The following is a 23,697-nucleotide window of genomic DNA, read 5'->3' on the forward strand; positions in this document are numbered from 1 at the left end:
TGGTGTAGGATAATGAATAAAAGTGATTGAGAAGACCTAGTTGAAGTCCTACTTTTGCCATGATCTCAATAGCTAGCTTTAGGCAAGCCACACTGGCTGAGTTCGCACTAGATGAGAAACCACCCTGCGAATAAGCTACACAGTGTGGGTTATTTTCATAGCAGTCCACAGTGCGCCCAATAGACTGGGATTACCCAGATTTTTCTTCCCTTTCTTTCCTTTCAGACCTCCACCCAGTATCCCAGGGTCCTGTGCAGCAGAAACCATCTTGTCTACCCGTCCCATCCTCCTTGGTCTGATCGCAACCCCACTTTCATTCACCAGCTTAAAAAAAACTATAAAAACCACCAGCCCCAGGAATATGCAATTTTTTTGTTGGTGGTCTTCCACACTTGGGCAAATGTACACCTCGCCTTGTCAATTCCCTTGTATGTTTCACTGTCAAAGGGAACAAAGTAAAGTATGAAACATACAAGGAAATTGACAAGATGAGACTGCATTGACAGCCATTGACTGTAACAGGTCGGGAAAAGAGGACAAGATTGTCCATTTAGCAAGGTGATCCCCTGGGTTTTAAATCTTGAACTCACGATTCCGGGTGTTCTGGTTCCATTCCACACTTCCCAAATCTCCAACCAGTCCTCTTGAGAGAGATCTACCCCTCCCCTTTTCGTGGCTCCCATTTACAGTAACCATGGAAGTAACTGCTTCCTGCTTGAAATGCTTCCCCCAGCCACTTTTCATCTAGTGAGGGAAAAGTTTGTTTGGGTTTTTTTTTGCCAAGACTTCATATCTCTACAGGAGACAAGTGAATTGATTGAAAGGCTTTAAATAATACTATATCATCACTAAGTAGTTGTATTCTTCAACAAGTCACATACTTACAGAACCAAGTTATGGAGTTTATTCCTGTCCAGCAAGGGCCTCTTAAGGATTTACAGGTTATACATTTGGATTGCACTGCACAGGCAGGGTTTCTGTGCAAGTTTGAACCTGGCATTCCCCCGCCCCATCAATTCACCCTTGCCTACTTACTATTATGATTATGACTAAGAACTGGCCTGACAACTGCAGTTATCTGCTTTCCTATTTTACACAAGTTAAATTAATCAAGTTACCACTCAAGGGTTTGCTTCTGGAGTGCGAGTGAGAATGAAATCCACACTACCCAGGATGTTATCTTGTGCCCACAATAAACTGGAAAGGCTGCCAAATTCGCCATTACAACATATATTATACATACACAGCTCTCAGCATTGGGTGCATTTCATTCCATTTCTGTAGGAAGCCCAGCAACTTGGTGACAAGATGAGGCAGCAATCTATTGTGCCTTAAAACAAACCTGTGGAATTAGAACCAACATGTCTGTCTGTCTGTCTACCCCCACCCCCAGCCACACACATGTAGAAAGAAGCAAACAGGGCAACTCGTTCCACACATCAAAAGGGCTTTAGAATTAAGTTTCTTGAACAAGAGCTTTGCCCCCTCTAACAAGTGGTTTTTGCAACCATGCATTTTTTTCTTGAAATAAGCATACTGGGAGTTGTAGGCTTTTTTTCTGTTGAAACATGCATAGGATTGTGTCTTAAGCAGATTTTTAAAAAAACAAGATTGTGACATGTGGGATGAAGGGGCTGGATGTCACAAATCTTCCTGAGCTAGCATCGCCATAGTCACTTGTCAAGTAGCTCTTTAGACACTGGCCAAGATGTTTATAACTTAGCCAAAGCTGGGCAAGGAACAGCTTGGACTTCCAGAATGTACTTTCCATAACTGACAATGAGACCTTGTTACACACATGTATTCCTACTGTAAATGATAACCTTCAGGCCGTATTTAGTAACCTGTTTCCACATGGGATCTGTCCAGCAAATAAGCATTATTTGGCAGGCATGAAATTCAGCTACACAATCATAATCTTTGGGTATTTGATCACAGACTGTTACAAAGAGAGTCATTTTGAGTATTTCCTCCCTAGCATGGTCTTCCTCAACCTGGTGCTCTCCTGATGTTTTGGACTGCAAATCCCAGCATTCCTGACCTTTGGCCCTGCTGGCTGGGGCTGATGGGAGTTGAAGATCAAACACTGAGAGGGTACCAGGTTTGAGAAAGCTGCCCTCGTAGGTTGACTCCCAAGATCTCCATTCTTCCTGGGAAGCCAGGACTCAGGCACCCAGGACAAGAAGTCAGGAAGCATCCCATGGCACAGAGATCACAGGAGTGACTCTTACCCTATGCAAGGGGCATGGGACCTCCATAATAGGCAAACGTCTTATTCTCTGCCAGCTTCCTAATGCAATCAAGCCATCTGGACACAGCACAGCTACTGACTGGCTCATCTAGAGCCCTGAGAAGGAATTTCCTCCATGCCTAAGGCATGCCACCACTGGTAAACATGTTAGTGCCCATCAAAGTTAGAGACCTGCACCCAAGACACGTCCATGACCCTCCTCGTGCACTTTGCATGTTTGCACTCTTCAACCATGGGAAAGATCACCTGCCACACAGTTTCAAGGAGTTTACCCCTTGCGTAGCAAGGAAGCTGTTCCTACATTTGTCAGCACATGCATTCTTGAACAGTTTGGTAGGGTTTGAGAAGAACTCATGTTTTGTTTAGTTCCACGCCAAACAGAACTCAAGGAGACCTACAAGAGCTTAGCCTGCCCTCAGTCCCCCATCACAGCCTGGTATCTACGTTACTCTCTGTCTCTTGGATTGGGCATATGGCCCATCCCTTATCCTGATCAACCCACCCCAGTATTTCAGGCCCCCAAAACAAAGTTCCCAGATCACAGCAGAAACCTGAGGAAGGCTCCCCTTTTATCACATTGGCTTTGAAATATGCAACATTTGCACTTCAATTTTACTTTCCTCTATCCAAGTTCTCTCTCTCACCTCGCTAATCTCTCAGAAAGCTACCTGTGTACCCTCGGGCCACATTATTTATTTATTTATTACATTTTTATACCGCCCAATAGCCGAAGCTCTCTGGGCGGTTCACCAAAATTAAAACCACAATAAAACAACCAACAGGTTAAAAGCACAATTACAAAATACAGTATAAAAAGCACAACCAGGATAAAACCACACAGCAAAATTGATATAAGATTAAAATAGAGTTAAAACAGTAAGATTTACATCCTCGTCCCTAAATCCAATCCAATTAGACATGTGTCTACAACAATAGTTATTCAACAACTCAGAAATAGAATAAATATTTTGTCCTATTGCCTGCCTGTTTATTAGATATTTGCTGCTCCTTCTCCCCCTAACCAATTCCTTCCTAAACCCTAGCATATTGTCCCATCCCTTTCTCGGTTCCCTGTCTGCCCGCCCCCCACATACACACACCTGGCTCTCTCTCTATAATTAACCATAAGTACATGTGCATCCTATTCAAATGGTGCACATATACTTATTTCTATAATAAGCCATATATTTGATTACTTTCTTCTCTAGCTGATTGTCTGTTGCTTTTTCCCTATCCAATTATTGCTGTGGCACACCATGACTTCTGGTTATAGATTCCAAACATGTTCAAGTACATGTACCTACCCACAAACGCCGTATCATGAGTAGTTTAAAAACGTATAGACAAGGACATTATTATTATTATTATTATTATTATTATTATTATTATTATTATTATTAATTTATATAGCACCATCAATGTACATGGTGCTGTACAGAGTAAAACAGTAAATATGTGGTAACAAGACTGAAAAGGCCTATTGCCTGAATTTCTGTTGCAAGCCTCCTGTTTCATCTTGGGCACACTGCTGCTAACAGGCACTCAAGCCATCTAGTTTCAAACCACTCTTATTTCCAGGATCTAATCAGAGCATTTATAAAGAGAGAATAAAATCCAAGGGAGAACTGCAGTTATCACTCAATAATCTATAAAGGTGAAACTGCTAATGTCTGCCACCACGGTGCCCTCACATCACACAACTATTCAATAATGGAAGCTAAAATGGGCTGTAATATACCCATGGCTCATTCGCTCCTCAAATTGAACATATGAAGTCGCCCAAATAGTCCAAACCAGGGGGAAATGGGAGGGAAGAACACAACCACAAGCAGTATCATTAGTAAGCTTTTTTTAAAATGACAACAACGAACTGCTTACCTCTAGCTTACCCAGCTGGTGCTTGTACACCACTTGGGGGCAATCTTGCAATATGTGATTGTAGAGCATCTGAAAATGTAACATGTTGGGCTTCACTATGTTCATAACTTTTGACTTATCTTCTCCAATTATCATTCTGAAATCACCTAAACCAAAGCAAGATGGTCAACATACATACTACTGACCGAAAGGCAAATGATTTGCATGGGGATTACCTTGATTTCTGACCGTGATCGCAAATTGAGGGTTTGGAATTAACGATAGTTAGCGAAACCATTCATGCAGATGTCGTGCTAAGTATGCTTGGTTTCAAATGTCAAATCAAGTGGGAAGGCATTTTGCAAGCCCACAGGGAGCTCCTAGTCCCCCATGGTCAGCAGACCAGGCAGTATTTTGTCTGCGTTGGGTCCGTTTCATTAGTTTCACATAACCGATCTACATTATTTAACCATGGCTGTGTCTAGCCTGGGAGGGGGAGGACTAATCAGGGCAGATCCCCTGTTTATCACTTATAACCTACCAGGACAATAGATATGCAGAAACCCCAAATTAAAGGGTCTAACGTGCAATAATATTGTGACAAACTTCAGACTAAAGTGCCATTTTACGCTTGGAGGCGAAGCAATGGCCAGGGTCCTGCATTTACTCCCACTGGCAGGGCTTTGTGCTCCACAGATTCTGCAAACTTGGCCTCCACACATTCTGGCCTCTGCGTGGAGCATCAAGTCACATGGCTCAGTGGTAGAGCACTTGCTGTGCATGCAGAAGGACCCAGGATCAATCCCCAGCAGCTCCAGGTGGAGCTGGAAAAAAACTGGCCTGAAACCTTGGAGAGCTGCTGCCAATCAGTGCCGACAGTACTGGGTTAGATGGACCAAGCATCTGACTTAGTATAAGGCAGCTTCCTATACTCCTGTGTTACGCGTGTGGTGGAGGCAAGAGAATTATAAATGCTCCAACTAGCTGTGGGATAAGGATCACAGGCCTGGTGAACTGGTTTTCCCTTATCTCCAGCACAGACTCACAGAATAGAACAAGATGAGCCCAGCATTCAGCTAATTCATTTCAATAGTATGCTCAAAATAGTCACCCCATTCATTAAATAAATAGAGGTGGAAGTGTTAGAAATGGCGCCTATACGTCAAAGCTCATGAAAATCAAAAGTATGAAAATCAATTTATGAAGACAGTGGTAAATTTTTATTAGTTTCTGGAATGATAAATTTGAGAAGAAAATGTACATCCCTACTCATTGCTTTTTGTGAACTGCCCAGAGAGCTTCAGCTATTGGGCGGTATAAAAATGTAAAAAATAAAATAAAATAAATAAATGTTAGTATAAGGAATCAATCTCCTTTGTTGCTCCTTTGACTTGTTTTGTATATAAAGTAAAGTAACCAGTGCCAACGTAGCACATTTACAGGAATACAGAAATGTATTATATTTATACTGGCTATTTTATTGCAATTTTTGTATGTGTCATTTTACAGTGTGTAAACTTTTAAAGAAAACTAGATATATATTTTAAACTTTTAAACTCTCTCTCTATGTGATACTGTTTTTTGTATATATATTTTTTCTAAATATATACTAATATACTAATTAAAAAGAGGAGAAAGAAGAAAAATGACATGTGTAAGCTGAAACAGGGGCAACAAGATGACCATAAGGCAAATCTAACCTTACATAACCACTCTTATTCCCCCCCCCTAATATAGTGTCCCACCTAGAGATGAAACTTTCCAAAGGGAAGTCCGGATTTTAAAAAGGCTTAGTTATTAGAAAGAATGAAGAGGCAGAAGTAGTAACATTTCAAGTTCCTTTAGAATTGTTACACACTTTTGTGGCCAAGCAATTGTTCATTCCCCACCTCCTCACTGCCAAGTTGCCAAAACTCCTTATTACTCCATGGACAAAACATGGAGGTTATTTTCTCCTCAAATTATTTTTTGTTCAGTTTCCTTGCTCAAGTTTCATTTCTAGTTCTATCTATTTTGCTAAGAGATTGTTTGTTTGTTTTGTAAGAGGACAATTGCCAAGAAGAAAAATGCTTTTAGGGCCTCTGCCCAGCAAAATAGGAAAGGTGGTAACTCACATGTATGTGTGTAAAGGGAATAACAACTTTGTTTTCTAAAGAAAGTGGAACTGAATCCAGTAAACACAGCAGGAAGCAGTTTCACGGAAAGAACACAATTTAAAAAGCCCAAATCAGAATACTACCATGTTAAACTTTCTACAGTAGGAGAGACTTTGCTAACTTGGAAAAAAAAATGCTGAGGCAGCCTTGAACAACAAAAAAGGCGACTTTCTCATGATCTAGGGATATAATCAAAATTTGCACTGTGTAATTTCTAAGCCAGGTACCTCAACACAAAGGCATAACATTTACAACACTTGTGTAGTCTTACAGAATGTGCCTTAAGCTTTCCTGAAACAAAAGCACCTGGGCCATTACTCTGCCTTTGTCTGACAGAAAGTCACCCCAGGGAAGGTCGGAGGAAGTTTGTCAAAGGATTTCCCTTACCACATGCAAGCATAATATACTCACTCAGCTCTGAATCATGCTGTGCCAACAAGGCTTCTTTGCAATTCCAAGACCACTGAGTTAACGCTCCTCCACCATAATGCATTATATAAGCCCGTGCTTCTCCCCACAAACTTAAAATCTCAAGTATTAAACAAAATCCCTGTCAGTTCAACTGTATTAGACATTACAACCCCAAGAGAGAAAGCCTAAGTTGCAACGTACATAACTAACGGTGTACATAGCTACTCCCTTTTGTCTTTTTTCCTCTGTTGAATTTGGGGTTGTTGAAGTGTTGGTGGGTACATAATTTATTTGGGGCTCCTGGGTTTATTGAGATGCTGCTGACAACTGCTGATGTCTGACAGGTGTGTTCTAAGGTATGGGGATGTGCTTTGTTGGATTTTAGTCATTAAAACATTTCTGCCTTTTGGCCCCGTGGGTCTACAAGGCAGCTTACAATACCATTAAATTTTAAAAAAACCCCACACAGATTGACTCTGTTTAGATGACACACTAAGCAGCAGTGGTTAAGCATTTTGAGCTTAGCACGTCTTGTGAACCATGACTTAGTGTGTTGTATGAACCATTCCTAACCATGGCGGGTACATAACCACAATTTAAGCATGCTCACTAACCATTTGCTGTAAAAGGTTAGTGGCCTAACCATGGCTTACTGTGTTTTCTGAACAGGCCCCCAGAGACCGATATAGTAAAGACAAGCAGTTAACAGCACTAGTGACTAAAACCAACAACTCTCCATAACAACCACCAGAGAGTCCAAAAGCAGAGAACCTTCTTAGCCAACTGTTTACAAGACGAATGGTCAGAGATTATGGGAGTTATAATGCAAAATATCTGGAGGGCACCAGGTTACCTACTTCTGGCATAAAGCGTGGGAGTGAGGGAGTGGAATGAACCCATACCAGGAAGGAGCTTCACATAATTGGTGCTAACTGTACCCATCCCAGGCCACCATACTTCAGATGGCAGAGGAACCTGGAGTAAAGGTTCTGAGGAAGATCTTAAAAGTACTGGTAGCTTCATATGGGAGAAGGCAATGACAAGCATGGCACAGTATGAAATCAGTTTATTCTGCTGAGTTTTTTTCCCTTTTATGGTGAGTGAAACTGTAAGTCGCTGTTCATCAGATGTTGTTATAGGACCTCTTGGCAAGTCAGACAGAAAGGGTAAAACAGGACATGTGGGTGGGTTGAAGCTGAAGTCTATGACACCTCCTCCATCCAAGCTGACTAACCTTTTCTAGCTCCTTAATAAGGCGGTGACAAAAATCAGTTGAAAGTCATACTAACCACAATAGGACAGTCCAGCAATCTGCATATAGAGATCTTCTTCAGAGAAGCTTTCGGGCAACATGAGGAAGGCTGCTGTTACGGCACTCTTCAAGTTGCTAGTGAGGGCAGATTGCAGGTAAACATTCTCGTTTTGGGTAAGGATTTTCACCTGGAAGAAGTCAGAGAATTTGGAGCAAGGCATCAGGTATAAAAGAACAACAATATCCATTATCAGCATCCAGTTCATAAACCTGGGATGGCAAACATGTGACACTTCAGATGTTGCTGGACTGCAATTTCGTATCATTCCTCACTGTAGGCTAGGCTGGCGAGGGGTGATTAGAGCTGCAGTCCACGCACATCTGGAGGGCCACACCTACCCCACTCGTGTCATAAGTGAATATGAACAATGCCATTATGGAGAGGCAATGCTCTAGAGGTCTCCTGACTTCCTGAAGCTCAATCTTCAGCAAAGGAGATCTTCATCTTTGTAAGCAAAACATTTACAGATCAATGGGAAGAATTAAACACTTAAACTCAATGCAGTACATCAAAGTACACTGCAATAAAGTATTTGTTTTTAAAGGTAGACCTATTCTGATATGAGAATGAAGACTCTGGCATTACAGTGGAAGCTAGGAAGCTACCTTACACCAGGTGGTCAAACTACTTGTCCATTTAGCCTTCTCTGACCAGCAGTGGCTGTCCAGCATCTCAGACAGAAGTCTTTCACTGCCTGCCTGATGCTTTTAACTGGAACTTCTTGCACATCTATACAGCTTCTACCTAGTCAAAATAGGAAGGATTGCCTATAAGCAGTGCTATGCCTCCCTAAATTGTGATTGGACCAGCTGCTAGAAAACATGAGTGGGAAGATGCTGTTGCACTCCTGTCCTGCTTGTGGGTTTCCCGTGGGCAGCTGGTTGGCCACTGTGCAAACAGAATGCTGGACTACATGGACCCTTGGTCTGATCCAGCAGGGCTCTTCTTACGTCCTTAAAGTTTTACTCAGGGAATGATGACACAGCCTTCCCCAACCTGATACTCTCCAGATGTTTTGAGTCATAACTCCCATTAGCCCCAACCAGCATGGCCATGGGCCAGGTATGATGAGAACTGTAGTTCAAAGCATCTGGAGGGCATCAAGTTGGGGAAGGCTTTAAGTTATAACACACTGAGCCATCAGCTGGATCAGAGAACAGAAGGGGTGACAAATGTACTTTAAAGGGCTTGGCTAGTATCCAAGGAATTGTGAAACTAGAGCACTGAAGCCCATTGAGCAGGGTGGAGGTTGATATTCATCTTGAACATCAACCACCACCACCCCTCAGAGAAAACAGCTTTTGAAATTGATGAGAATTTCAAGGGTTTATGATAGAGCAAAAGGGTTGGCTATTCATGATAAAAAAAACCAACTCACTGGAATAGCACAGGCCCCTTGCCTAAGCAGCTTTTTGAAACCCAGCTATATGCATGTTTTCTTCTGTAGCAATGAAATATGAATAAGCGGTCTTGATTTATCAGAGGCCTTTGTGATTTAGTTAGATAAAATTAACCCATATACATTTACTGTTTTTGCAGGATGTTTTAATCTGAGACAAATTGTATCCAACCGTGTTGCATCTGCCCATAGAATGAGCAATAGTGTGAAAGGTTTTATGCAGTTATGCCGCTCCCAGCACATTGCAAGGTAAGTATTACCTCTAACCTAAATACTAATTTCTTCTTTATGTATATAAAAAAGAATCCCACAAGATGATTGTAGAGTGAAGGTGACAGCTGGAGCTAGATGGAAATGAAACAAATAGACTGCTATTATTACAGTGTTCAGTTTTACAAACATGCAGAAGGTACATGGGCAAATGCAAGTCCATGACAAAGGGATGATTGTATCCAGAACTTTACAACTGAAGATATATATTTCTGAACACAACCCTGGAGACCCAAAACGAATCTATGGGGCATACAATATCATTTTTCTTCCATTATCTCCCCCTGCATTTGAAGTGTGGTTTTCGTTAGCCACATAAAATCGGAACCATCTGAATAGTTAAAGGTAATCTGGTCCTGGGAGAGGCTATTTGAACACATGTTTTCAATTTGCTTTCCCTACATGTTTTTAAAAGCCTAATTTTACAAACAAGCATTTTGCCCCCTCGAGGAAGAGAAAGGAAAAAGTCAATATGATCTCCTAGAACTGAAAATGGCAGCTGAGAAGACAATAGGGGAATACAGTGGAAGACAGCTGCTTTCGCCGTCTGTCTCCAACGGCCAAATTACACAGCCAGTTGAATAATCAAGTGACCAAACGGCTAGCTCACCTCTACTAAGAACAACTGTGTTTACATGCTAGGAAAACTCTTGCTGGAGTAGCTTGTCTGCTTGGCTGAGGGGACGACGGGACGATGAGTAAGAAATGCAGCTCTGTGACTCACCCCTTTGACTCAATTTATACTACTATTTTATATGGGGAAAGTCAAAACACAGACCTTCTCCTGTTTTACAGGGTAAAATCTAATCTCTAAATCAGAGGACAGACCGTAGTTCAGTGGGAGAGCAAATGTTTTGCTTGCATAAAGTCCCAGGTTCAATCCCTGGTCAAAAACAAAACAAAACAAAACCCTGCCTGAAACCCTAGAGAGCCAGTCAATGTCAACATTACTAGTATAAATGGACCAACGGTCTGACTCACCTTGTTTCCTACGTGCCCCCATGTGGTAAGGCCCATCATTACCATGTCCTGGTGATGCAGGATGGAGACGTGACTTTTTGATATGATCCTATGAAACAGTCAATGGAGCCCAAGCCTAAATGTTTTACTCTGAAATAATGTCCATTGAATACAATGGGATTTAATCCCAACTCAGCATACATAGGACTACAGCTTTAGCTTCCTAAAACAGTCTTTTAAGGGTTCCTCATCTAACAAGTTCTTATAATGCCCATTATTTATTCTTACATGCATATACCTCTCAGGGGTCTTTGGACTGTCATGCCCCTTCAATCAAAGGCCAATTGCAAGGAGTGTCATGTTCTGTCATACTGTATTCCTCATGGGATGAAAACCATCTTTACAAATAGTATGTTCTCAGAGTCTGGTGTAGGATAATACTGGCCCATTGTCCCCATATTACAAATGAGAGACCAAGGTAGAGAGACAGTTGCTTGCTTAAAATTACCCAGACAGACTTCAGCAAAGGTCCAAGGAAAAGCCATAGCTTAGTGATCAAGCATACGTTTTGCAGACAAACATCTAGACTCAATCCACGGCATCTCCAGGTAAGAGGATCTGAGATAGGACAGCTGGGAAAGACCTCCTGACTGCAATCCTACAGCTCTTTACCCTGCCATGTAGGCAGCAGTGGGCTTTGGTCAACCAGTGGTCTTTAAGTAGTAGCTACCTATGTAGCATTGCACACACACCTGGTGCCTTGTCTAAATCGGTTTATTCTGCCTGGGTGTGCTAGTTGTATAACCTTATATATATATATATATATTTGTATACTGCTTGATCTCATAAAATCCTAAGCAGTTTACATGCCAAAGTATTAAAAACACAATTAGATACTCAATTAACAATTACAGCTACAATAGAAAAGAAACAGAAACAATGAAAATAATGCAATAGAAAACAACCAAATGGAGCAGCAGTATGGTAACAATTACAAGACCAGGCCAGTGCTACAGTAGCGTGCTCACCTTGCTTGCCCTAGTGACAGAGGGCCTAGTTCAGGGCTGAGCAACTTGTGGCCCTCCAGCTGTCTTGGCCTACAACTCCCATCAGCCCTCACCATTGGCTATGTTGGCTAAGGCTGATGGAAGTTCTGGGCCAAAATATCTGGAGGATCACAAGTTGCTCAACCCTGGCCCAGTTTAAATGAGACACTAGGCACATGCAACGCCACACAGGTAAGTTCTTGTTTACCCGGTGTCACTTTTAAGTCAGGTTTCTATTGAGTGCCAATCTATTAAGTGGCTTGTTTAAAGTTACTGAGAGTCATAGATTTAAAAGCCACTTTCCTTCCATTTGCCTTAATAAGTATAAAGTTGAAAGTGCATATACATTTCTGAGTGCCACTGAATGTTGCGAGATTGAATTGTGTATGGACAAACATATGATCGGACTGTAAATCTTCTCCAAGTACTCATATTACATACATATTATACACACACGCACCCTACCCAGTGCCTGTTTACACTTCCCTGTGCCTGTTTGCATTCTCTTTCCCTCCTTATTGTTTACTACAACTTTATTAGATTGTAAGCCTATGCGGCAGGGTCTTGCTATTTACTGTGTAATCTGTACAGCACCATGTACATTGATGGTGCTATATAAATAAATAAATAATAATAATAATAATATGGGGCTGTCCTAGCCAGTTTGAAGATGAGGTCCACACCCACAGAATCTGATTTTTCCAGACTGTTAGGTCCACGTACTCTACATTTAACCATTTTTGAATTAATTCACAAGCAACATCCAGCCAAGAGACTGTCTGTTGACCTATTTATTTACGAACATCACAAATGTATGCATGTTTACTCAGAAGTAAATCCCACTGTGTTCAAGGCAAATGTTTAGGATTGTGGCCTGAATGTACCAGCTGCAGGAGTATACTAACTTTGCCCAAACCTAGAACTTACTTAGGAATTATGAAATAGAAGGCTTGTATTGCAGAAGCCAGTGCTGTGACAATAAAGTGATATATCCCGGTTAACGTAGAGACATTTAATGACCAGCTAACTTTTTTTTTAAAAAAAAACCACCAAGTCGACTGAAGTGTACAACTGCATGACAAGCTTTATTAATGTGCTTTAGTAGTCATTTGTAGCATTGTGTTCCTAAAGAGTTTTCCATCTTGCTCAGAAACTTCAGTAGTGGCCAAAAGTGGAAATGGATCTCAGTGGATTTGAAATAAAGAGCTAGAAAACATTTATCTTGCTAACAACTGGCAGTTAAGATGGCAGCGTGGATTTTTTTTTTTTTTTTTACCCTTCGCAGCACATTTTACTTTCACAAAATTTGCCATGTCACCTGATAAGGTTGGTTAGATTAATTCCCAAGTCATTTTTATTTTTTAAAAAATCTGCTAAAATGACTCCCATGAGTATAAAAATATGCAATAATTTTCTCAACAGCTTCCCTCCATACCTTTAGGTTAACACAAGGGGAAATACCCTTAGGTGTTACATTAGCTATTTCAGTTTTCTCTCTCTAATCATTTGTACAAGCTAAACAAGCTTTTCTTTTTTCAAAAGTGCTGATTAAAGTTGTAAAAATGCATTGTGTGTGTAAGCATTCTCATTTCATTTTCATTTTAAAAAAGATTCACATTTAAAGATTCTTCTTCTCTTCTAGTTTGATTCTAGTATCAGTACCTCCAGTATCAGAGGCAGTTAAGCCTATATACACCAATTGCTGGGGTACATGGGTGGGAGGGTGCTGTTGCACCATGTCCTGCTTGTGGGTCCTTGGTCAACAGCTGGTTGACTACTGTGTGAACTAAGTATGGACTAGATGGATGCTTGGTTGATCCAGTTTGGTCTTCTTATGTTCTTATATCTTAATGTCAAGTTAATGCAAAAAGGTCTGAATGAATGAATTTTATTTACGGTCACAAGACCAGCAAAACAACACAACAATATGAGCACATATAATATTCCCAAACCGACAGAATAAAATGAGACTATGAATAAAACAATATATGGTAACAATTAATTAGTACATGTCCCACATATTTTAAGAGATTAAAACATTATCACAATCAGATGATATCATCCCACGCCGACAAGCAATGGCCGCAGCACAAAATTTAGCCACCTTGGAGGTTATCTGAGAGTTCTGATCAGCCAAAAGATAGTCTGTATAGAACACATCAGATCTCTCAGGTATTCCTTGTAAAATAGGAGTGATGAAAGTATGCCGAAAATCACAATAAAAGGAGCAGTACAACAATACATGATCCACACTTTCTATCATGTCAGCTTTACAGGGGCATAGGCGCTTAGAATATGGAATATTATTATATTTACCCTCCAAAAATGCGGAGGGAAGCACATTAAATTTAGCCTGCGTGAATGCTTTCCTGTATTTTGAAACAGTTAAAGAAGTTAAATATGTTTCAGGAAGGAGAGCCTACCCCCCATCTCTAAATTCAGGATATGGGGTTGCTGCTCTTATATGATCTTGTAACTCAATGTCACTAATATGCTGGTATATATCCTCCTTGGCTTTTGAAAGGCCTAATGTCAAAATGGAATTTCGCGAGAAACCCAAAGTACACAATTTTTCGTGAAGGAGGTTTGCAATTAAAAAGCCAGGTGCAAAGATAAATGTTGGTTGCCAGGAATTGAAAGCGTAAGTTCAAGTACAAGTAAGTAGGGGCACTGCTATCAAACAACTTCATTGTAATTTTTGATATCTAGATACACACTCAACTTCTAGCCATGGAGAGATAGTCTCTGAAAACAATTGAACAATGGTGCTAACCAGAAAGGCAAAAAGGTCTTCTACTATAATCTTCAGGGGGGGAAACCCTGGTGTTTTTAAAAAATAAAATAAAATACTGGAGGCGGGGATGGAGATTTGCCCTTGATAGTTGAGGCCATGGGCAAATCATGTCTCCAAACTTAACTGGTTTGCCTTCGGTAAAATACATCTTGCAGAAGCCAGTATGAGCCCGAATAATGCCTGGTGCTTGGGTCTTAGACCTTACTGTTGTCTTGTATTTGATTTATGGTCTTGGTCAAGTCACCTGTCTCCATCTAGTTCAGCATTCCATTTTCATCTGTAGTCAGCCAAATGCTTCTAAGAAACTTACCAGCAAAGCAGGAAGGCAACAGCACCTCCCAATTTATCTGCAATGTTTGTTTTCGAAAGGTATACTGCCTCTGAATGTGGAAGTTCCATATCAAGCAATTGTGGGCTGACAGGTGGGCTTCTGTAGGTAGAGCAGGGATGGGATATGTGAGAGAAACCTACATGGGTGGAGCTAAGGCAGGTGAGGTAGGAGTGGCTTGGCAGAATTAGTGGGACTCAATAGCATCCCTAAACGCTCAACCCCTCCCCAACAGCCAGGTGGCATCACACATTTAAAGTTTAACAGAACATAAATTTATTTAACCCCAAGTTGAGTTGGGGGTGGGGAAGCTACTACTATGTTTATCCAGTTCTTCAACATGAGGTTAGATGAGAACTTGGCTAATCCAATCTTACGTTGCGTCCAAAGTTTTTATCTGGTTGAGCTTTTATATTGTATTTTATATTATGGTTTTATACTGTTGTTTTATACTTTGAATGGTTTTAATTTTTGTGAACCACCCAGAGAGCTCCAGCTATTGGGCAGTATAGAAATGTAATAAATAAATAAATAAATAAATAAATAAATAAATAAATAAAGAAGCCAGCAAACTCTTGAGAAACAGGCAGAGAGGCCTGGGAAGAAGAAAAGAGCCCACAATTCTCAATAGCCATTTGTGCCCTACTGGAGATGTCCTCAACTGAACTACATAGATCATATTCACACTGTTATAAGGGTATACTTGAAGTAAGGTTAATACATAGGGCAGTGAAAGCTTGGGCGAATATTCTAACACCCCCACCACCGAGAGAGAGAGAGATGTAGACACATTTAGCTAGATATCTCTTAACTGGTTAAGGCACCACTAGTTAGAACACGACACTGCCACACTGAACAGTAGGAATTATTTCTGCTTGAATCCCCTTTTAAAACAGAGGGAAATGGGCAACACAGAATAACACTTTCATCATGTTTAATATGACACTGTCAGATTTGTGCAAAGGTCTTGTTTTTCAACATTAAGGTCTGTTCTCAATCACAGAGTGGAAACAGTCAATAAAAAGGTATTGCATCATCTACCTGAAACTTCAAAGAAGAGAATGCTTTTATATTCAGGTATGAAAAAATAGGCTTCAAAGATCAGCGCTGAAGCTGTTGTCACCAAGATTTAAAAACTAGTGTTGAAGTTATAACAATTTCTCCAAGAAAATAATTTTAAAATTCCAAGAGCTATAAATTATTGGTTAATCTTGCAAAGTATAGATACGAAAAAATATCCAAGAAAAAAGAATTTCATGTCCGAGGATAGCACAGCTGAAAGAAAATCCTATGTAGGTGAATTCATAAATCCAATGGGAAGGATCCCATTGATATATAAATAAAATAAAATAAATAAATAAATAAATAAGGATCCAACAGTGTCTGGGAGCTAGTGTTACGCTAGCAGAAACCCACATCTGTGCAATGTTAATAGCATAGTGTGATGGTTTTCATCCACTGGGTCTTTCCTAATATGTCTGATTTTATTTATTTTTATTTACATGTCTATCTACAAATTCCCAAGATTTCAGAGCAGATCACTAGTTCTATATAGAACTTATTATGGAAGGTTTTTAGTTAAGGTAGTTAACTTTTAGCAAAACATTAAAAATGCTAAAGACCTACCATCCTACAGACTTAATTTTGCTCACCAAATGTTCTCTGAGTTAGAAGAATCTTATAAATTTAGACATGCTATATCTATTATGGTACAGTCTTCTCAGGGATCTTCCCATTTCAAAATACACACTGGGACAGACTGGATGGAATCAACTTTCAAACAAGAGACTCCCATATGCATTCTAAGGTGGTCGAGTCCTGTGAAAACTAAACGGCGTTCATGGCTACAGATCTGAATCAATATCAGATTTTATCTAGCCCCCAGACGAAATATGAATGATCACACAGGCAAACGAAACAGTCAGCTCCTGTTCTTTCCAGGCCTGAGTGCAGGAGAAGAAGAATCTTCCACAAAGTTTACTAGCAAGAGCCAACATATAATCATCTTTTTGATGTATGCTAAAGATTAATCTAGTCAAACACTCCAAGTGTTATTTGCTGCTTCCTGTGGCAGATAACCAGCTCCCACTAATGGTTTCACACGATATAGAGGGGAAATATTACACAGCAGGATAAACTAAAATAGAAACACAGAGGCGCCTGAAATGTACCACTTGAAGTCTCTATCCAAAGCGGACTCCATGTCCCCGCCCCACACCCAGACTATACATCAGAATGATTCCTTTCAATTTCAAGCTGAATTTAGGTTTCCTTTTCCACCTTTTGACTTAACTCTGCTTCCATCTAGTGGTCAGTCAAAAAACGTGAAATATACGGTACATTTATGCAAACTTTGAGGTATATAAACAAGCAAGTCACTTTTATCCTTAACAGGCATCCAAAAGCTCCTAGAATGGGTGGTGTCGCAGACAGTTGGACTCTGAACAAGAAGAACTCACTGGATACTCTTAGGAACTCATAAGTTCTCAGACTAACACTACCCTGAGCTCCTTGGAGGAAGGGAAGGATACCTAATAAAGCATTTGAAACACAGACTGGACACTTTAACTGATCTACAGTTAGGCCAAAGATTCTATAATAGTGAAACTGTGCTCTAGTGCTGGGATCTCCAACAGAGTGCCCATGAGCTCCAAAGTTCCTATTTTTTCCTATTTTAAAAAATATACATACATTGATTTGTATGGAGTGCATACCTTCTAGCAATTGCACATGGGCTGAAACAAAAGACCAAACATCCAAATAAGAATCTATTTGAAGGTGACATCTATATGCCACCCTTTCAGATTTTGAAATTGTAAAGTCCTCAATCCATTGCATTATAGGAGGTGAGTGTTTACCCTTCCAATGTTGTTAATATTAGTCTTTTAGCTGACAAAAGGTCATTAATGCTGACCATTTGTTAATTTCCATGAAGCAGGTAAATCATTCAGAAAGGTTATTATTATTATTATTATTATTATTTATTTATTTATTTATTTATTTATATAGCACCATCAATGTACATGGTGCTGTACAGATTACACAGTAAATAGCAAGACCCTGCCGCATAGGCTTACAATCTAATAAAGTTGTAGTAAACAATAAGGAGGGAAAGAGAATGCAAACAGGCACAGGGAAGTGTAAACAGGCACTGGGTAGGGTGAAGCTATGGACAACAGTGAATATTAAGGAATGTTCCAGCACAATTTTTTTTTCTGTGTAATAACCTTCACCTTCCTCCCAAAGAAGCAACCCCTGAACATTGCTAAAATAGATGTTTAAAAGCAGCATTCACTGTATTGCACCATCATTAATTAGCCGAATTAAGAGATGTTGCTGTGTCCAATAGACACGAAACTAACGTTTTTGTTGGTTAAGATGCTGCCTAAGAGCCATAGATGTGAAAAGTAGATGCCAGAGCAGCAGCAACCCTCTAATTAAGTACATTACGGTGGTGCCCACAGCAGGACCCAGAGGACCTTCTCTTCTGCTGCTCCCAGACTGTGGAATGGCCTGCTGGAGGAGACTCGTCAACTTAACAGTCTATTAGCATTCAAGAAAGCTATAAAGACTGATCTCTTCCAGCAGGCCTATCCAGTGTAATTTTAGGATGCTTTCAGTATGCTTTCAGGATGTTTTTAGGATGTTTTAACAATGTATATTTGTTTTAATTCAGTTTTATGTATTTCATATTTACTGTTGTTCCCCACCTCGATCAAAATGCAGAGGCTGGTAAGAAATAAAAATTATTATTATAATCATCATCATCATCTTAAAATTCCCCAATGAGCCCATGGATCCAAAAAGTTTGGGGACCTATGCTCTAGTGCATCACTGGTAGCGCAAGGGGAGTACTAGGCTCCTTAGCTACAGTTCATAAGCCACTGCATAGTGAAGCATCTGATGTGTAGTATCAGAGGCTTTACTACCCGGAAGAGTTCATGGACAGCACAACAGTATCAAAGAAAGACTTGTGGGTAGATGGGAAAAAGGCTAAGGTCTATCCCAGATATGTCAAAAGTGTAGTAAGTGAGGAGGGATAGAGAATCAAGGGGCAATGCTGTACCTGTTGCAGTGCAATGTGTTAGTGCTTCCAACAGCTGGGACTAGGACAGTGCTCCCTCCAAAATATCACAGCCACTTCAGGCCAACTTCACATTACATGATAAATACCATTTTTAGATCAGCCACTTTTATTTTGAAGAAAAAGAAGCTCCGTCCCACCCCGGAAGCTGTCCCTGATCTGCCTTGTTGCATCACTTTCTGGAAATCCCCCACCATGCCACTATTTGCCCCCAATGGCGCTGTTTGCCATAGGGGCAAATATCAGCTGGGGAGGGAGGGAGCAGGATTTGCAAAGCCTTGATCCAGAGCAAGAGCACATTCCAGAAGAGAGCCCCACAGCGGTCTTCTCTTCAAATTAGAAGTGGCCAGTTTAAGCACACGTTGTAAAAACCACAAATTACAACAGCATGTACTTTGACCCTTAAGTGGAAAGCAGTTGTGACTTTGCCAGCATTGCAAAACACTTCAGAATGCAAGTGACTTGCCTAGTTAACACCATTACAAAAGCACAGCCCACACCACCATATTTTGATGCTACTTTCTACAGCCCCTCTTGATATGGCTTTTGTCATGTCAAGCAGACCAATGAGATAAAGTACCGGCTTTTGCAGACGCCCAGCTACATAGAGAGTCTTCCAGTGAAGCAAGTCTTCCATCAGAGCATCAGTACTTATGACTCCATATTTTATAACCTGAAACATGCCAAGAAAATGAGAGGCAAATCACTTAAGTGTACATTAGAGACAGTCGCCCAAACAAAAAGGTTAAGTCTTTTGCCCATCGTTTGGAGGGAATGGTTCACAAAATATGAGGGGAAAAATAGTTTGGCTAATTTTCTAGATAGTCATTCTGAGAAAGAACTGACAGGCAGGCACAGTGTGAGTGTTTCCTCAGGATCTTTTACAGGAACAGCACTTCTTTCCTATTCTCCCCAAAGCCCCTCAACTCAAGTGCAAATGGCTACAGGTATTCTTACCTGCCATTCAAAAATCTGTGGATTCTGTGGTCTTAGCCCTATTTGCAGGAGTCCCAAACCAGCCAAGAGGTTTTAGGGCTTGGCTGGGAAAGACCAAAGGCTCTCCTAAGATGGCAAACCCTGCAGCAGAGGTAACGTGGTTCTAACTGAGGCAACTATCCAAACTCCTGAGAGGCAGCAAGAGAGAGAAGGAACTTCTCAAAAGCCTCAGAAAGGATTCTCATCTTAACTCATCCCAGGATTGTTCTGGAAGTCACAAGTCACTCCCTTCTCCACGAGCCCCTGCCAAAGGAAGTGAGGTAGGTGGCTACCAGGAGGAGGGCCTTCTCTGCTGTGGCACCCCGGCTGTGGAATGAGCTCCCTAAGGAGGTTCGCTTGGCACCTACATTATATGCTTTTAGACGCCAGGTGAAGACCTTTTTATTCTCCCAGCATTTTAACAGTCTATAAATAAATTTTAACTTGGTGTTTTAAATTTGTAATTTTGCATTGCTGCTGTTTTTATCTGGTTGAGCTTTTATATTGTATTTTATAGTATGGTTTTATACTGTTGTTTTATACTTTGAATGGTTTTAATTTTTGTGAACCGCCCAGAGAGCTCCGGCTATTGGGCAGTATAGAAATGTAATAAATAAATAAATAAATAAAGCGGGGGAAGTAGATTAAAGGTAAGAGTTTTCCCACTGGGACCCATTTTTCACTTACCACTACTGTCCTTAGAACTGCTGGACAAGGGCCCTGTTATTTAACATACTATTCTGCTGATATCTTTTTGGGGTTGTTGCTGTGCTGTGAACGGTTAACAAACTATGGTTTGTTTTCACGGCTGGGTTCAGACAACAAGATAACCAACATTTCAACAACAACCCATGCTTCAAAGACAACCCACACTCAACTATTGAGTGTGGTTATTGTGTTGTGAGACCCAGTGAATCTTCCAGTGAAACTAGTTGCTGTATCTGGCTGATATTTAGCAGTATCTCCTGAAGGAGCCAATTTCTGGAATTATCTCTGTTCTGACATGGACATATTAAAAGATTTAACCTGTATTACTTACCCTGCCATCACAAGGCACTAGTGTATTGTAGTAAATCCCTGCTCCATAGTTCTGGACGGTACTGATTGGCTTGGGGCCAAAATATTTTAGAAAGGAATAATGATTCCGATTCTTTAACAGGTTCATCTTATGCCATGTTACGGAATCATCAACAGCAAACACAAAATCCAGCATATTGTTCTACAAAACAAAAGTGAACAGAATTTATTAATCTCTGTGTGACACAATCAATTTACAAGATGATTGTAAACAAGGTATACCACCACAAGACAACAGGAAGATTGGAAAGCAAAAAACCTTAAGATTTACATCAAAGCAATGATATCTTTCTCCAAACGTTCATTAAGCAAGTTTGCCCACTTCAATTACAATGGGTTGGATTCAGCACAAGTTGCACTTGGGTCCCATGGAAACCAATATAAAAAGTCATTGGGCCTGTTCAGACAACACACTAAGCCAAGGTTAGGCTGCTAACCCTTTTGCAGCAAACGTTTAGTGAGCGTGTTTAAACCGTGGTTATGCAGCCCCCATGGTTAGGAATGCTTCACACAACATAACGTTTAGCTAAAAAGCCATAACGTTTAGCTAAAAATGCTTAACCACCATGACTTAGCATGTTATCTGAACACGGTCGCTGCTAACATGTCCCACTGAGAATTGTGCGTGATTCATACCAAATGTATGAATCACACACAGCTTAGTTAACAGTTTAGTTAAATGTATCAGAATTTGAACACAGTTAATAACAATAAAATCAAACCTCTACAGTGCACCCAGCACAAGTCTAACAGCCACTGAAAAAAGTCCCATCAATTACCAAGTACAATACCACAGGCCACTAACAAGTTGGTATGTAAAATACTAAATTGGTCAGTGTGGTTATATTAAGAATCACCTGCCATGCAAAGAAGCCGCCTCACTGCACAATCCTATGCATGGTTACTCAGAAGTCCCACTGAAGTTAATAGGACTTACTCCCAGGTAAGTGCAGAATGGAGTGCAGTCTATAGGCTTAAATTAAAGGTTGCAGTGATTTATGCTGCACATTTACCTGACAGTAACTCCATTGTAGACTGTGAGACTTACTTCCAAGTAAGCATGCATAGGGTGCCACTGTTAGCTACTGGTTTGGGCTGCAATAAAAGACTTTGCTACATGAATGAAGACGAGTCCCACTGTATTCAGTGTTAGTCCTACTTAACATAGACCCATGTGGGACTTAAGTTAAACTAATCCTAGACAGACCCCGTTGTGTTTTCTAGGTAGGTGTAATTGAACAGTAGTGATTGCTAAAACAAAGAACACATGTCAGCTCCCTGATACGTGGGAATAGTTTCGAAAGGGGCCAGCACTACTGAGTCCCTTGCTGCCTTTAGAGTGGGCAGAGGGTCTCTAGCCCCCTCCGAGGAATTGATTCCTGCCCCCACTTACCTCAGTTTCCCTGGCAGAGGCCCCCGCTTGCTGAAAGACCCCAGACCCATAAGCAAAGGCGAGGCTGAACTCTTGAGGGAAATGGGCTAAGATCTGGCGGAATTTCACCGCCGAGGTCGTCAAAGACATGCGGGCAAAGCGGCGGCGGCGGCAGCGGCAGCAGCGACAAGGCGCGCCTCGAACACGCGCGCACAGGACTTGCAGGACGCCGAGCAGCTGGAGGCTCCGGGCGGAAGCTTGGCGTCGCCTCAACCTCCACGCCAGTAACTGAGGAAAGCGGGAAAGGGAAGCGGCGTCAAGAGGAAGCCACCAAGCAGCTCAATCGAGGCTTTCTGAAGGCACAGCGCCCTCTCTGGTATGGTACAACGTTAGGAGGTATGGCTATGTGGCCTGAGTGAGCATATTAAATGAAGACGGTAATCTCTGAAGCCAGCTCTTCTCTCAATGAGATTTGGCGTGGGGTCCAAGTTTGAATGATCCAAATTCTCCCTCTCCCACTGAAAAGGCTTGTGCCCCTATTTCACTTTCCTTATGGTTCAGTAGGTGACATTGTATCATAGTGGTGACTCCAAACCAGGCAAAGTGGTGCCTGTTGAATTTCTGCCTGTTAGCAGGTATTCAAAGGTACAGGAGCTCTGCTTGGAAAAGGTGGCAATCACATTTAAGTGTACTTGGAAGAAGGTCTGTACTCAAAGTATACAACCACTACTCCTAGTAAATGCACATGCGTCAATTTCACCACATTCATGCAGTAGGAAGCCATTGCAGAGGAATAGCAAAACTATATCTCAGTGGCAAGGTTCTTCATTGTGTATGGGGTGGGGTAGGGTGTATTTATGCTTGTCAAACACTGATAATCCAAAATGTAACCCATCTCAAGCAGAGCACCCTAAAAATGCTTTTGATCCTTCTAAATAGCTATACGAATATGCTGGATTTCCAAATTCATAGAATCATAGAATAGCAGAGTTGGAAGGGGCCTACAAGGCCATCGAGTCCAACCCCCTGCTCAATGCAGGAATCCACCCTAAAGCATCCCTATAGAATCAAATATAGAGCTAATGACTATTGACTATATTAGAACCTCCTTTTTGGACAATGTGAATTTGACGGAATTGCCCAAATTAGTCTTACTGGATCTTCAGATTCTGAAGGATTTGTAAGTCTCCTAATATTCCTTAACAACATGATATTATAAAATATAATAAAGATATAGAAATAAATAATAGAATTAGACCGTCAAAGCATGTAGATTGTCAAAGCATGTAGACTGAATATATTGCAAAGCAGCCTCCCCCAATCCAGTGCACTCCAGAGGTTTTTGGATTACAATACCCAGAATTCTTGATCATTGTCCATGCTGGCTGGAGCTGTCCAAGACAT

General features: G+C 40.9%; 1 protein-coding gene across 3 annotated transcripts in view; it reads right to left on the reverse strand.

The window, feature by feature from the left end:
* The window catches only part of TAMM41 (TAM41 mitochondrial translocator assembly and maintenance homolog), a 33,979-nt gene extending 11,490 nt beyond the window's left edge, over positions 1 to 22,489 (reverse strand). The window contains exons 1-5 of one of the 3 annotated variants that reach the window (XM_063121217.1): positions 22,315 to 22,488; positions 20,884 to 21,063; positions 19,450 to 19,542; positions 7,965 to 8,115; positions 4,130 to 4,275 (exon numbers count right to left, since the gene is read on the reverse strand). In XM_063121217.1, coding sequence (XP_062977287.1) covers positions 4,130 to 4,275; positions 7,965 to 8,115; positions 19,450 to 19,542; positions 20,884 to 21,063; positions 22,315 to 22,443 — 699 coding nt within the window. In that variant the 5' untranslated portion in view covers positions 22,444 to 22,488. Of the gene's footprint in view, positions 1 to 4,129; positions 4,276 to 7,964; positions 8,116 to 19,449; positions 19,543 to 20,883; positions 21,064 to 22,314 lie in introns of all 3 variants that reach the window. The other 2 variants (XM_063121219.1, XM_063121218.1) reach the window with 2 other exon arrangements.
* Between the last annotated feature and the right edge of the window lie 1,208 nt (positions 22,490 to 23,697).

Source organism: Elgaria multicarinata, chromosome 3, assembly GCF_023053635.1.
Source record: "Elgaria multicarinata webbii isolate HBS135686 ecotype San Diego chromosome 3, rElgMul1.1.pri, whole genome shotgun sequence".
Classification (NCBI taxonomy): domain Eukaryota; kingdom Metazoa; phylum Chordata; class Lepidosauria; order Squamata; family Anguidae; genus Elgaria; species Elgaria multicarinata.